At 41.2% G+C, this 15,949-nt stretch overlaps 1 protein-coding gene across 1 annotated transcript in view; it reads right to left on the bottom strand.

The window, feature by feature from the left end:
* The window catches only part of LOC137320601 (neuronal acetylcholine receptor subunit alpha-7-like), a 90,580-nt gene that overhangs the window by 59,909 nt on the left and 14,722 nt on the right, over nucleotides 1-15,949 (bottom strand). The window contains exon 2 of the mRNA XM_067982285.1: nucleotides 11,865-12,059. Within this exon, the coding sequence (XP_067838386.1) occupies nucleotides 11,865-12,059 (195 nt within the window). The remainder of the gene's footprint in view (nucleotides 1-11,864; nucleotides 12,060-15,949) is intronic.

Raw genomic sequence — 15,949 nt, 5'->3', positions numbered from 1 at the left:
TACTCTCTGTTTTCTGTCTGTTAACCAATTCTCAATCCATGCCAGTATATTACCCCCAATTCCATGTGCTCTAACTTTGTTCACCAACCTCCTGTGTGGGACCTTATTGAAAGCCGTCTGAAAATCCAAATACACCACATCCACTGGTTCCCCCTTATCTATTCTACTAATTACATCCTCAAAGAACTCCAATAGGTTTGTCAAACATGATTTCCCTTTCATAAACCCATGTTGACTCTGCCAATTCCTATTATTATTTTCTAAGTGTTATGTCATCTCATCCTTTATGATAGATTCTAGCATTTTCCCTAATACTGATATCAGGCTAACAGGTCTGTAGTTCCCTGTTTTCTCTCTCCCTCCTTTCTTAAATAGTGGGGTTACATTTGTTATCTTCCAATCTGCAGGAATCGTTCCAGAATCTATACAATTTGGAAGATGACAACCAATGCATCCACTATCTCCGTAGCCACCTCTTCCAAAACCCTGGGATGTAGATCATCAGGTCCTTGGATTTTATCGACTTTCAGTCCCATTAATTTCTCTAGTACTATTTTTTTACTAATACTAATTTCCTACAGCTGCTGTCAGACTTCTCTGGGGATCTATGTTAGGCCAACTCTCTACCAAAAGCTGCAAGATGGATTTCACCTCACCCAGCACAACAAATGCTAGTAGGTCCAAACCAGCAATTTCCTCCAGGACTTAGCACAATCCAAAAACCTCAGTATGAATAGATCACCCCCTTGGAATTGTGCTGCTATTCCCTGCAAATCCCTTTTTACTCTTTGCACCATGTTCAAAAGTTAACACAGAATGCCTAGGAATGAGAAAGATTGCAGAGGAGCAGCGGAGAGAGGCATGGATCAGACCCTCATAAGAACCACCCACTGCCGAATATGTGAGGCTTAATTCAAGAGGTTACACTGGGGTGAATTTTCCCTTTTACCGCCTGGCAGAAAATGGACGGTAGCGAATTGGCCGCCCGTTTTACACAGCGCCCAATTTTAGTTTCCGCTGACTTCAATGTGCCAGTGATTTCTGCTGCCATTGTGGGTTTGACCAAACTGTACAATATGAGTAGGCCTCCCGTGGCATTGCTCACTGTGAGTCGGAGGATTCACTCAGGGCCATTGATTAACAGTGAGTGAATAAGTCAAATTCTGTTCTGTCAAATTAACAAAGTGTGATGGGAACGTGTTACAGGGAAGTCCACACCATAAGCTACACTTTCTAAATAAAATTAAAAAGAAAAACCACAACTGCTGGGAATCTGAAATAAAAACAGAAAAAAAGTGGAAATCCATAACAGGTCAACTAGCATCTGAAGGAGAAAGATAGGGTAATATTTCAGGTTCTGGTGAAGGGACACAAGTGAAAAGTTAACCTATCTTCCTTTCAGCTGCTGACATACCTGGTGTGCATTTCTCATTTTCTCTATTTTTCATCAGCTTAGAAAAATGGAGCAGAGTTCCGACCGTCCAAATCGATAAATGCATCAGTCAGCCTCTAAACTGTATTTTCTCTTGTGACCCATCCAGCAGAGAAGGTCCATGGGCAAACGTGACAGTCGTAATTTGCAACTTTCAAACAAAGTTGTGTTTGTCTGTGTCTCTGTGGGGGGGGGGAAGGGGGGATGGGCGGGAAATGGGGGGTTTCCAACAGCAGGGGCTGCAGCATATTAATGAATCATTTATACCACAACAACGATTTGCATTTATAGAGCGCCCTTAACATAGTAAAACAGCTCAAGGCACTTCACATGAGCGTAATCAGACAATTATGCGATATAAAAGGGAAATAGGGAACAGAGACTTAAAAGAGGAAGGCACATCAACTCGTTCTCAGTTGACTAATTCGGCTACAGCTTATTTAAATACTAAACTCTAATTAACTGAAATGCATCCTCAATTGTTATCTCAGGTTAAAATGTATTAATAATGCTGTAATGCTGCCTTAATAAGGCACAGGCAGTATTTGGGGGTGTGTGAGTGGGAGAGAGATATAAACACTTTTTTGATAAATATATAGTAAACTATGACTATGAAAGTGAAACATATGCTGCTAACATGGTCGCTATCAATGTTAATTGTACTATTTGAACTTTTTCTCCCAATTCTCTTTATTTGTGTTCACAGCAAAATACTTTTCTTCACAAGCACACTGTGAGAATAATGAAGCATTTTTGTTTAAGATTTAGCATGGTATCGGTTTCTTTAATTCCATCATGATACAGAAAGGATTAAAAACCAGCTTCTCTCACAGAAAAACAATCTGTCCTAGTTAATTTTGATTATAGATTTTACTCATTTTATCTCATCCTGGTGTCCAACTGAGAAGCAAAGCCATTCAATTCAAATACAAACATCCTGTGGGACTTGTTCAAAGATCTATTTGATCAGCAGCTTTTATTAAATTTAACAGGGAGTTATTTAAATTTGTTTGATGTCTTTAGCTGCTGGCAATATTTCTCAGCATGGCTGATTGAAATCAAAGAGTCTGCCTGAATACACTCAGGAGTACTGTGCACAGTTTTGGTCTCCATATTATAAAAAGGGTATAAAGGCACTAGAAAAAGTGCAAAAAAGATTTATAAGGATGATTCCAGAACTGAAAGGGTACAACTATCAGGAAAGACTGAACAGGCTGAGGCTCTTTTCTCTAGAAAAGAGAAGACTGAGAGGTGACCTGATAGAGGTCTTTAAAATTATGAAGGGGTTCGATAGGGTCGACGTAGCGAATACGTTTCCACTTGTGGGGGACTCCAAAACTAGGGGCCGTAAATATAAGATAGTCACTGATAAATCCAATAAGGAATTCAGGAGAAACTTTTTTTTTCTCAGAGAGTGGTGAGAATGTGGAACTCGCTACCGCAAGGAATAGTTGAGGCGAATAGCATAGATGCATTTAAGGGGAAGCTAGATAAGTACATGAGGGAGAATGGAATAGAAGGATATGCTGACAGGGTGAGATGAAGTAAGGTGGGAGGAGGCTCGTGTGGAGTATAAACACAGGCAGAGACCTGTTGGGCCGAATGGCCTGTTTCTGTGCTGCAAATTCAATGTAATTCTATAATCATATGATCCTTTATGTCTGCCATGAATGGGAGTAGTGTGTCACAGGGTTAGCAATTACTCTTTTACCATGTTAATCTGTGTCGGAAGCTGATGGACAGCTCACCAGGCACACCTGTCCTTTCCGAAAGGTGGAAAATACTATGCTATAAGGCTGTATTGTTCATGCTAAAACTAGAAGCTTAATTTATTTGCAAGATTTATAATCAGACAAAAGCAAAAGGAATGCAGCAAGTAAACAACAATGTACTATTCCTTACACACTACTTTGACAAGTAGTAAAGTACTCAAAACCCTAAGAGTTGTTTTCAGACTCATTTAGTTTGGACTTTAATGAAGCTAATAATGGCTGTGTCTCTGCCTCCTTGGGCTTGTCTCTCTGCTATGATGGGGAAGTCAATGATCAAAACTCCAGATCAGGAAGAGCCAGCCATTCTTTTACTTACCAACGCAGATCCAAGCTGTCCTTTCACCTGGACAGGCAATTTGTTATCAATCAATTTTCTTTTTCAGACGAACTGCAGCTTCTGACTTTGATAGGTTTGGTTTTGACAGCTGACTTGATAGTTTGATCCCGAGGACAACTGTCCGTGACCATTACGCATCTGGAAACTTTGCGTGCAGCCAACATTTGAAGGCCAGGAGAGAACTCCTGATGTAATTACTTCTCCTCAGGCGAGCAGCTGGAGAGATACCTTCCAAAGAAATATATATATATCCCTCGACGGTATTTGTGTTTTGCTTAACTTACTTCCCCCCTTCCTCACACAAAGGCAGAATAATTCATTTCAGAAAGCAGATGACAGTGTTTCATTTTAAACTCACATCAATTCATAGGTGAAATCTAATATGGATCTTACAGACTGAAACAAGGTAGGGGCTCTGCTCCTGTCAAGCAGCTCTGGTTTAAATGGAAATGCTCTGAGCTAAGAGCATCGCTACTTGTGAAAACTCGAGAGGTGAGTTTTGCCAGTGCCTCTGTAGGCAGCAGTACATGCACAGCTAAATGGTCTATAATTCGGTCGCTAGGATAAGGGAGGGGGCTTTAGTAGTGTAAATGGGTTATGGTACATGGGCACTGTTATCCTGGAATCCAATCTAGACAAGTGACGTTTGATTTCAGGCCACAGACTTCCCCGAAAGACTGGACCCCCCGCCACTGCCAAAAAAAAGTTATTGACTGAGGTGGAAGGTGCTATCTTTTCAGTGGCTAGACCTGAGTGAACAGGCAGGTGATGTAATTTTATCCTCTCTGGTCTTAAGATATATCCCCCAGTCCGAGGAAGGTGCAGCAGCCAGAGGCACGGTAATAAATCACAACTGCATGGTTGTTCTTCTGCTATACTGGTTCTGTGCATTCCATATATAATACATTTAATATAAATAGAGTGGATTGTACAACAACGAGACCCTCAGATAATATTGCAGAACCATTTCTGAGATAAATAATCACTTGCAGTCATGTGGTTCTCTAGATTATGTGACTGTGATATTCTTTTGTTTTGAATAAAATAAAATTTTCCTCTCCGATTCATCTCCTCCAATTTGCTCTCCTCTCAAGGCACTGGTTCCCTTGCTGGGATACGGTCCCATAGAGAACAATCACCCTCTGGTATCTCATTCGAGTATCTCACATTTGAAGTGGACTCCAGTTGAACCCAACACTGAATGCTCCACTAACTGTCAGGTACTTCTTGCAACAAGTTCAAGCCAAGGGAATTGTAGGGATACCTACTCCTGTATAATTGTGTTTTTTGACCTTATAGATACACCTGACCCAGGGCAATTCTGTTGATAACACGCAGAACGATAAGGTGATTGTAAGATGATGTGTCTGCAACCAGTGTGCGCCCTCAGAGAAAGTGATGTACTCATTAAAATCTCATCTGGAGTCTAGTGCCCGAACATATGAAACATTATTTCTGAAGACGTGCTGTAATTTATTTTAATGCTGTAACATTACAGAAAAAAGGAGAAGCTTGTGCTTTTCTAAAACCAATAAGATGTGATCTGATTACTTGCAAAATTAGGATTTATGAATCAGGCCATATTTTCTCATATAAGTTTTTCATGCAAGTTAAACATTACTACTCATTGGATACAGTTGGCAATTCATCATGACCATCATTTTAGAAAATCCGCAGTGCTGAACACGTGTGCCAACAATGGTGTATCGACCTTTGCATAACCTGTCTTGCACCTGGGTAAGAATAGTGAGTGACATGCCCACTAGTAAACAGCTAAATGAACATACCGACTTTATAGGGCAGAGTAACAGAGAAATTAGGAATGAGGAACGGGCCTGGTAAAACGCTTGACTAAATTCATTAGTCAGATGGTTTTCCTTATTTTTTCTTATTTATGTATATAATTTATTCAATGGGCCGGATCTTGTTGGAAAAATAACAGCATGTTAACGATGCACGTCGTTATTAAGGTGCAAATCGGCCAGCAAGTTCAGGGGATGAAGAGATACGCTATGAGTTGTGAATCTCCAGAACTGGCTGGTCGGTTTACGCTACTCTGCCGTTTGCTTTGCACAAGTGGCATCTCACTCTCAACCTCCCCGTTATTTTTAAGAACTTGCTGTATTTGCACATTAATGGCCCATTAAACTCGCTACAAAAATGAATTATTGGTCATTCATTTCTCATTAAAGTACCATGTGAGACCTGCTCAATTAGTTCTTTATTTTGTGTTAGCATCCAGTAAAACTAAGGTATGAAGAGAAGCTGAAATACCATTCAACATAGCATAGCATAGCTGTCTTTAATGGACCATAAGTTACAGGCTATTACGTTCATCCTCTGACATGTAATAACATCTCTTATTACTCTCAAAAAGGTTCTGTAGTTACCACAAAAAGTTGCTTGTCAACATAAAACAGCACAAATTGCTGTCAATGGAGATGTTGTAGGAGAATTTGCCAAAACTGCTTTATTACATTTAGTTACACAGTAAGGGTTGGTTTAGATCTACTGCATCATTTACAGTTCTGGCTGACAAAACAAAATATGGAATTTTTCAAAAGCCATTTTGTCCACCATAATTTAAGTTTGTTTTGAACATGTAAAGGTCATTAGGTCCTACAAGCCTATCCATTTTTCATAGATCAACTCCACCTCCTGAATTCTCAGAATATTTCTCAACCCTTCCTTGGTTCAGAAATGCATCTGCTGTTTCTTGAGTCTATTTATGCTGTTGCTTCAGTGGCCTTCACTTGTAGCTTATTCTACAACTCTGTTCTGTGAGTGAATTAAGTTCCACCTGAATTTCTTTCTTACTCCCAACTCACTAATTTTTGGCTGGAATACTCTTCATCATATGTAGGGAATAATTTGCCTGAATCAATTTTGTCAATTCTCTTCATAGTTTGTAAAATTTCAATTAGGTCACCTCAAGGTCTCCTTCAATAATCAATACTGGCCCTTTCCCCCAGTCTATAAGCAAGCCTGGGGTCCACATCATGCCCAATGCTGGTGGTGGGAGTCTGAAAGATATTCCATGATATTAAAAAGAAAACCAATCAAAATTTGGTTTCCAATTCCACACATCTATCACCTCAAGGTTGGATTTTTCCAATGCTGCTCCTTCATTCATTATGCCTCACTTTGGAACTCCTTCTCTCAGCACTTTGTCACTTCCCCTCCTGCCTTCAGAAGCCTCCTCTTCGAAAATGCTTTTACTGTTTCCTAATGCCTCTCTTCTCCTTCTTAAATGGAGTCAACTCATTGTCCACTGTCCTGTAAAGTACTTTGAGACATATGTGAGGAGTGCTATCGAATTGTACGTTGTTGTACAGACCTGCAAAATGAATGGGTGATGGGCCAGAGGGCATGAAAGTGTTAACACTACTCAAAGAAGATATGTGGAATTATTTGACTTGTAAAGTTTGGAGCAGGTGCAAGAAACTGAAGTGGATCTATCAGCCAGTGACGATGGTGCCTTTCTTATATTGCGCTTTCCCATGCACCAGACCAGTTTAGAAGTGTAACCTGATAAAAGTTGTCCTTCTTAATGGACAGTAGTAACTGTTGTGTAGTGGGTACACGAGTAATACTTTGGACTCTCACAGGATTCTGTCTGTACTGTAACCAAATATTATTTAAGTTCGTGTTATGACAACAACAACTTGTATTTATATAGCACCTTTAACGTAAAAAAGTTGCTTCACAGGAATGATTATCAAACAAAATTTGACATCGAGCCACAGAAGGAGATATTAGGACAGGTGACCAAAGGCTTGGTCAAGAGGTAGATTTTAAGGAGTATCTTAAAGGTAGAGAGGTGGAGAGGTTCAGGGAGGGAATTTCAAAGCTTAGGGCCTAGGCAGCTGAAGGCACGGCCACCAATAGTGGAGCAAAGAAAATCAGGGATGCGCAAGAGGCCAGAATTGGAGGAGTGCAGAGATCTAGGAGGGTTATAAGGCTGGAAGAGGTTATAGAGATAGGGAGGGGCGAGGCCATGGAGGGATTTGAAAACAAGGATGAAAATTTTTAAATCGAGGCATTTCCGGACCGGTAGCCAATGTAGATCAGCGAGCACAGGGGTGATGGGTGAACTGGACTTGGTGTGAGTTAGGATACGGGCAGCAGAGTTTTGGATGAGCACAAGTTTATGGAGGGTGCAAGGTGGGAGGCCGGCCTGGGGAGACACAGAGCTACCTCCACCTCCAGAACTAAGTAAGTCACCAGCATAGCAGCACTTACAGAGCATGGGGCAGGTAGAAGAGGCCAACGAGGTAAGTACAGAAATCATCAGGCCCACCTTCAAACTGAGAATGGTGGAACACCACAGCCAGATAGATAACAATATGGCCAACATGCATACTGTAATTAAAGTGAGACTGGGCAGGATGGAGCATCTGACTGCTGCTAAGTCTGACATGGGGTCTTCTATCCAAGAAGGCCTGATACTAGAACTAGATAGTTTTGGTGGAAGTCAACTTTAAGGAAGAATTCTTCTTACTTTATAGACACACATTGCCTTTGCCCTCAGACACATCCGTGGCCTAGGGAATTGCACCAGCAAGGTACTGCAGAAGTCAGATGTTATGAACAGTAGTATCTGTTGTGCAGTGGGTACACATAAGTAATACTTTGGACTCTCACAGGATTCTGCCTGTACTGTAACCAAACATTATTTAACTTTGTATTATGACACTTTGTGTTACTGCACACTGGCAGCATGATTCTTATCGATTACACCAACAGATTTGCAAGTTTTGCTCCTGCTGCTTCTGAAAATTTAAAGTAGAGAAGCAACAGGATCAGATCTCGAGGAATCAGCCAATCTGCCAGCCTGGTGCAGACTGAGCCTGTGTTCCCATTTACAATGTAGGCTGCCAGTCTACAGTGGCACCTCACTGTGCCTCACTCTTCAGATTCCAGCAATGTTTCTCTGGCCTCCAAATACAAAGAGACGAGCATCACAAAAGTTTTCACTCACCTCCCTTCTATCATTGCCCTCTGGCCTAGTTCCCCTCCCTTCCTACTTCAGCTCCAGGCCTTAGAACTCTGATGAAACGTCACTGACCTGAAACGTTAACTCTGTTTCTCTCTCCACAGATGCTGCCTGACTTACTGGGTATTTTCAGCATTTTGAGTTTTTATTTCAGATTTCCATCATCCGCAGTATTTTGCTTATGAAAGATGCATATAGACAAAGTGGGAAACACGCAGAAGAGAGAACACGCAGATGGAAGGACAGACTTCATAGAATCATAGAAAATTTACGGCACAGAAGGAGGCCATTCAGCCCATCGTGTCCGCGCTGGCCAAAAATGAGCCACCCAGCCTAATCCCACTTTCCAGCACTTGGTCCATAACCTTGTAGGTGATGGCACTTCAGGTGCACATTCAGGTACTTCTTAAATGAGTTGAGGGTTTCTGCCTCTACCACCCTCTCAGGCAGTGAGTTCCAGACCCCCACCACCCTCTGGGTAAAAACATTTTTCCTCAGCTCCCCTCTAACCCTTCTATCAATCCCTTTAAATCTATGCCCCCGGCTATTGATCTCTCTGCTAAGGGAAATAGGTCCTTCCTATCCACTCTATCTCCGCTCCTCATAATTTTGTACACCTCAGTCAAATCACCCCTCAGCCTCCACTGTTCCAAAGAGCACAACCCCAGCCTATCCAATCTTTCCTCATAGCTAAAATTCTCCAGTCCTGGCAACATCCTCGTAAATCTCCTCTGTACCCTCCCTAGTGCAATTACACCCTTCCTGTAATGTGGTGACCAGAACTGTACAGAGTACTCAAGCTGTGGCCTAATCAATGTTTTATACAGTTCCAGCATAACCTTCCTGCTCTTATATTCTATGCCTTGGCTAATAAAGGAAAGTATTCCATATGCCTTCTTAACCACCAATCTACCTGTCCTGCTACCTTCAGGGATCTATGGACATGGACTCCAAGGTCCCTCACTTCTTCTACACCTCTCAGTATCCTCCCATTTATTGTGTACTCCCTTGCTTTGTTTGCCCTTCCCAAATGCATTACCTCACACTTCTCTGGATTGAATTCCATTTGCCACTTTTCTGCCCACCTGACCAGTCCATTGATATCTTCCTGCAGTCTACAGCTTTCCTCCTCACTGTCAACCACAAGGCCAATTTTTGTATCATCTGCAAACGTCTTAATCATGCCCCCTCCAAATCATTTATATCACAAAAAGCAAGGGACCTAGTACTGAGCCCTGCAGAACCCCACTGGAAACAGCCTTCCAGTCACAAAAACACCCATCGACCATTACCCTTTGCTTCCTGCCACTGAACCAATTTTGGATCCAACTTGCCGCTCTCCCTTGGATCCCATGGGCTTGTACTTTTTTAACCAGTCTCCCATGTGGGACCTTGTCAAAAGCCTTGCTAAAATCCATGTAGGGTACGTCTAATACACTACCCTCATCGACCCTCCTTGTTACCTCCTCAAAAAATTCAATCAAATTAGTCAGACACGACCTTCCCTTAACAAATCCACGCTGACTGTCCTTGATTACTCCATGCCTTTCTAAGTGATGGTTTATCCTGTCCCTCAGAATTGATTCCGATAATTTGCCCATCACCGAGTTTAGACTGACTGGCCTGTAATTACTCGGCCTATCCCTCGCTCCCTTTTTAAACAATGGTACAATGATAGCAGTCCTCCAATCCTCTAGCACCATGCTTGCATCCAATGAGGATTGGAAAATGATGTTCAGAGCCTCCACTATTTCCTCCCTTGCTTCTTTTAACAGCCTGGGATACATTTCATCCAGCCCTGGTGATTTATCTACTGTCAAAGGTGATAATTCCCTTAATACTTCCTCTCTCATTCAGTTTATCCCATCTAATATTTCACACTCCCCCTCCTTAACTACAATGTCTGCATCGTCCCTCTCTTTTGTGAAGACAGACGCAAAGTATTCATTAAGAACCATACCAACATCTTCCGTCTCCACACATAGGTTTTTGGTCTCTAATGGGCCCTACTCTTTCCTTAGTTATCCTCTTGCTCTTAATGTATTTATAAAACATCTTTGGGTTTTCCTTGATTTTACTTGTCAATGTTTTTTCATGCCCTCTTTTCGCTTTCCTAATTTCCTTTTTAATTTCACCCCTGTACTTTTTATACTCCTCTAGGCTTTCTGTAGTATTGAGTTCTCGGTGTCTGACATAAGCTTTCCTTTTCTGCCTTATCTTACCCTGTATGCTCCTTCACATCCAGGGGGCTCTAGATTTGGCAGTCCCACCCTTTTTCTTTGTGGGAACATGTTTACTCTGCACCCCTTGAATCTTCCCCTTGAATGCCTCCCACTGCTCTGACATTGGTTTACCTTCAAGTAGCTGTTCAAAGAACGGAAAAAAGGATTGGAGGCAATTACCTTGGACGGTAGCATAAAACAAGCATTAACAAATCGTCGGCCTGACCTGCACTCCATCCAATTGACTTTTCCAGTGCCTTCAATTGAGTTTTTTGGGCGGAGTGTAAAATGGGCTTCTGATCTGCTACCATCCCAAAATGAATTTCACCCCCAAAGAAAGAGGTACAGAGACGACATTGAAAGAGAGTCGCACAGGTTGGACAGAAGATTGGCAGACAAATGGAAAGGCAGAGAAAGGTGGAGAAGTTGAGAAGAAAGGGACACAATTTTTTATTTTAGTCTATATACAATGTCAGTGGAGATGAACTAGTCATGATAAAATAATTTAAAATTATTGAGCAAGTTACGGAAACTGAAAACACAGTATTATTTTGCTGCCGGGTCTGACAATGTCAAAATCTTTGCTGCGCACTGGATGCAAGAGTGTTAAGTGAAGTTTGGACAGTCTCAACTTCATTACTGGGGGTTGTATCCGTCTGCACAAACTGGCTATTTCATTTGGCTGGTGTGAGAAATGGAAAAATTAGCGCTGGTGAGTGAGTGACGGCCTTGGAAGGATGCGATTACGGTAAATTGTTTGGTCGGAATATACAGCGTTTCTTTAATGTATTTGGCCTATGCTATAATTGACCCGATAGTGTTTGATTCAGACACTGCATGAGAAATGGAAAAACATTCTATCCCTCAGCTATGATATTGATCACTTCAATAAGCAGAAAATTCAAAACAAAATTGCACGAATCTATAAAAATAAAAAGTTTACCACAAGGTTCAATGGAATTATGTTGCTGCTATTTATAAGGGTTTCTGTATAAGGACCTCTCAGTTAAAGGCCTTACATTATCTTTTTCCACAACACAATTTCTACATTCTATCCGAGTGCCTCAAACACCAAGAAAAAGGATATTTATCAGTTAAGACCCACCTAATGAAATTTTCTCTCCAGAATCAGCTGGTAACAGGAATACAAGGAGTGCCAGTCCAGATATTAAGACGCATGGAATCAGTAGGTTTAGTCCATAATAGAGTGTTCGCCGACGCATCATCACTGTAAAGGTCACATCTGGATAGGGCTCTTCACAGCACTCATAATAGATTTCATTCCTCTTTCCTGGTACTCCTGCAATACAGTAATCGCATGCATATTGTACTTTTAGTAAAGACATAACCATGAATCGCTTTACATGGAACACTGCTTTAGAGTGGTCAGCAGAGAAAATATCCAAAGTTAATTGGCTTGGGATAGTGGGGGGTAATTTTGACTTTGTGCGATAGTGTAAAACAGGCAATAGCGAATCGGCAGCCCATTCTACATCTCTCTTGATTCAGGCTGCCAATTTGTTATCGCCAGTATTACACTTTTGCACAAAGTCAAAATGACCCCCAGTGAATTACATTTGAATAGAATAGAAAAGAATTACATTCTTTTGCGCCTGTCAAAATACTCACATTTTCTCCAACAAAATTCTGAATTTCATCAAATTATATTAAATGCATCAGAGTTAAATTAAAACTAGCTTGTAAGCTTTGCATTTCCCCATTACATAGTTGCCTGAGTTTTCCTCAGAGCCATTCACCTCTGCTGAGGCAACCCATGTTGCAGACTTTTCCACAATTGTTGCCCATACTGCCCATTGACTGTCCAACAGCAAGTTTACTTCTGCCAGGAGGAGCAAGAGCATGTCCGCATTCATTCCCTGCCTCAACCACCTTCAGATGAACTGCTCCATTATTAAGTATCACATCAAGTAGTCATGGGCATGTCTGTGAGCTAAATGGGGTTCAAATTTCACAGTCAGACACCAGGGACTTAAATCAATGGCACTTAGAACATTGGTCAGACATTTGCACCAAACTCAAGTCTCATCAGTTGTCTTGTTGCTCTATTTTCTGGTCACGGGTACATTGTTTGACAGTTTTATATTGTACCAGGAAGGTGGCTTAAGTACTTATTCCGAGGTAAACTTCTTGAAGTAATTAAATTTCATGTTAAATCAAATGATGCTTGCATTTTTGTAAATGACAGAAAACTGTTCTCTCTGGTTTTCCAGACATTTCGTATCAAAGCAATTAAATTTAAAGTCCAGATCATTTTCCACTTGAAGTACTGCAACCTTTTTTAGTCTACTGATTAGTTCAGCTACCACAATTAAATCAGAGAAAATTAATTATGCCCTTGTTGTTGGGGTTGTGTAGAATAGTCTAGATCAGAAAAGTTTTTGGGAGGGACGTTTAAAAGGACTAGAGGGGGTAGAGAGACAAATCTTTAAAAGTGGAAGGACAAAGCTGTAAAGAAAAGCATGTGGAGTCCTAGATTTTGTATATAGGATTATAGAGTTGAAAATCAAAACTTATTCAAATCATTAGTTACGCCACAGCTAAGGTACATTTTCAGCTTACCACCTAGGCATGAAATTGGCATTGCGAATCGGCCGGCCATTATAGAAACCGCCCGAGTTGTATTTACATTGAAATTGGCCGATTTCTATAACAGGTGGTTAATCGAGAATGCCAATGTCATGGCCGGGCAGTGTGTTGAAAATCGACCACTTAGTGTCCAGTTTTGGGCGTCTTACTTTAGGAAGGATGTCAACGCCATGGAGAGGGTGCAGAAGGGATTCATTACATCAATAATAGGGATCAGAGGCTTTTGTCATGAGAAGAAATTGGGGCTCTTCCCATTAGAGCAAAGAGCATTAAGAGGCGATGTCATAACAGTGTTCAATATTATACAGATTTTGATGAAGTAAGTCAGTGAGTCAGTGTCTAGAGGGCGTGAATTTAAGATCATTTCCACAAGAACAAGAGAAAGGTTATCAATTTTTTTTATGCAGAGGGCTGTTGTCCATGGAATGCCCTGTCAGAAAGAGCAATGGAATCCACAATAGACTTTAAAAGGGAAATTAATAAATGCTTGAAAAGAAAAAAAATTAAAAGGGTATGGGACCAAATGAATAGCTTTTTCAGAGAGCCAAGCACAATGGGCCAAGTGGCCTCCTTTTATGCGAGAAACACATCAGGTTCCACATGTACGCTGACGATACCCAGCTCTACCTCACCACCACCTCTCTTGATCCCTCCACTGCCAATGACTTGTCATGCTGTTTGTCTGACACCCAGTATTGGATGAGCAGAAATTTCCTCCAATTAAATATTGGGAAGAGCGAAGCCATTGTCTTCGACCTCACAAACTCACTGCTCCAGCCTCCTACTCCATCAATCTCCGTGGCCACTGTCTGAGGCTGAACCAGACAGTTTGCAAACTTAGTATCCTATTTGACCCCCTGAGCTGAGCTTCTGACCCCATGTCCTCTCCATCATTGAGACCACTTGGCTGCCTCAGGGCAAACCAATGTTCGAGCAGGGAACTCAAGCAGCATTAGGCCTCTTATTTGCATAATCAAAGGGCCCAACGGCTGTTTCAGCGTGGGTAAAGGATGCATCTTTTTTGTCCTTACCCAATAACAATGAAAAAAGACCTGATTTTACCAAGATACTGGATTATAATTTTCAGACCAAGTAAAAGCACTTTAAATTTACTCCCTCAGCCTATTTAACTGTTGTAAACAATTTTACAACACCAAGTTATAGTCCAGCAATTTTATTTTAAATTTAAAATAAAATTGCTGGACTATAACTTGGTGTTGTAAAATTGTTTACAATTGTCAACCCCAGTCCATCACCGGCATCTCCACATCATATTTAACTGTTCATTAAGGAGGAAGCACCATTTTCATGGTAAAGTATTTGGCAAACCCTTTTTTTGTTTGGGGTGAGAGCAGAGCCACATCTCACTTTCAACACAATAATATTGTGTGTTTAAGATGTGTGATGCATTTTGGGATTTTTTTTGCCATTGTGTAATTAAGCATTTAATCAGCTGCCCCTACTTTGGAATAGAAAAAATACCCTTAGTATTATTTACTGTCAATAACTGGAGAAAGATAATGGGCCAGATTTTGCTGTAGCGGGACATCTAACAGCGTCTGCCGTTAGTTAGACTGTACCTGCACCCTTCGGCTCAAAACATTTTTGCCCACGATGTTGCTGAGAGTGCGAGCTGCTAACGTTCGCAGCGAGGGAAACAGGAGATCTGGGACCTGAGTGAACAGGGCAAACAACAGGGTATCTCCTTAATCAATGGGATTTAAAGATTGGGAAATAAACAGTGGAAGGACTGAGAAGGAGGGTGAATTAAAGGGGGTGAATTCAAAGTTAAATCAGGTACAGAGAGAGAAATAAAGAGAGGAAATGAAAGATTGGATTGAGAGAGAGAGAAAAGAGACAGAAAGGAAAAGTAGGAAAAGAAAATTAAATTTGACATTTTTAAAATCTCCTAAAATAATTCACAACCTGAAGGAATGAGACTCCACACTTACATTAGTTAATTTTCAGTACCAGGGAGGTTGATTGGCCGTCATTATCACTTATCACATCGTTAAAAGGGTACTTACACTTGTAATTACCAGCCCTAAATATCTGCAGCGGGTTTAGTTCAGATGTACCGCGCAAAAAAGAGCAACTTCATGACATTCAATGCATTTCAATGGTGAGGTAGACAGCAATATGCCGTTATCGCGAAGCTAACGGCAGAGTGGAACAGCTCGGACAGCAGCTTTTGGATATTCACATTTAACCGTGCATCTGCCCCTCGTCTGAAGTTGCTGTACCATTTGCGCATAAATAACAGCGAGCGTTGTTAGCCTCACCGTTATTTTGACAGCAAAATCTGGCCCCTTACTTATTTTTAGCACAGTCTCTGTCTTCAAAGGGGCATCCTCCACACACTGCCAGAGTGAGTCAACAGCATGTTATGTTCATGAGGGGGAAGAAAATATACATGGGACAACCTTCCTTTAAGAGAATCTGTATTATCCTAACTCCAAGACATCAAAGGTGTCTCCCACGTAACTCCTTCCACTTTTACACTCAATATAAGGGAAAACCTGACCCGTTACACTTCAGTTTATTTTTCTTTACCCTCTGGTGAAATATTCCACCATTCACTCT

This window comes from Heptranchias perlo, chromosome 4, assembly GCF_035084215.1.
Source record: "Heptranchias perlo isolate sHepPer1 chromosome 4, sHepPer1.hap1, whole genome shotgun sequence".
In the NCBI taxonomy this organism is placed as follows: Eukaryota; Metazoa; Chordata; class Chondrichthyes; order Hexanchiformes; family Hexanchidae; genus Heptranchias; species Heptranchias perlo.
This window is presented reverse-complemented; position numbering and strand designations above follow the sequence as displayed.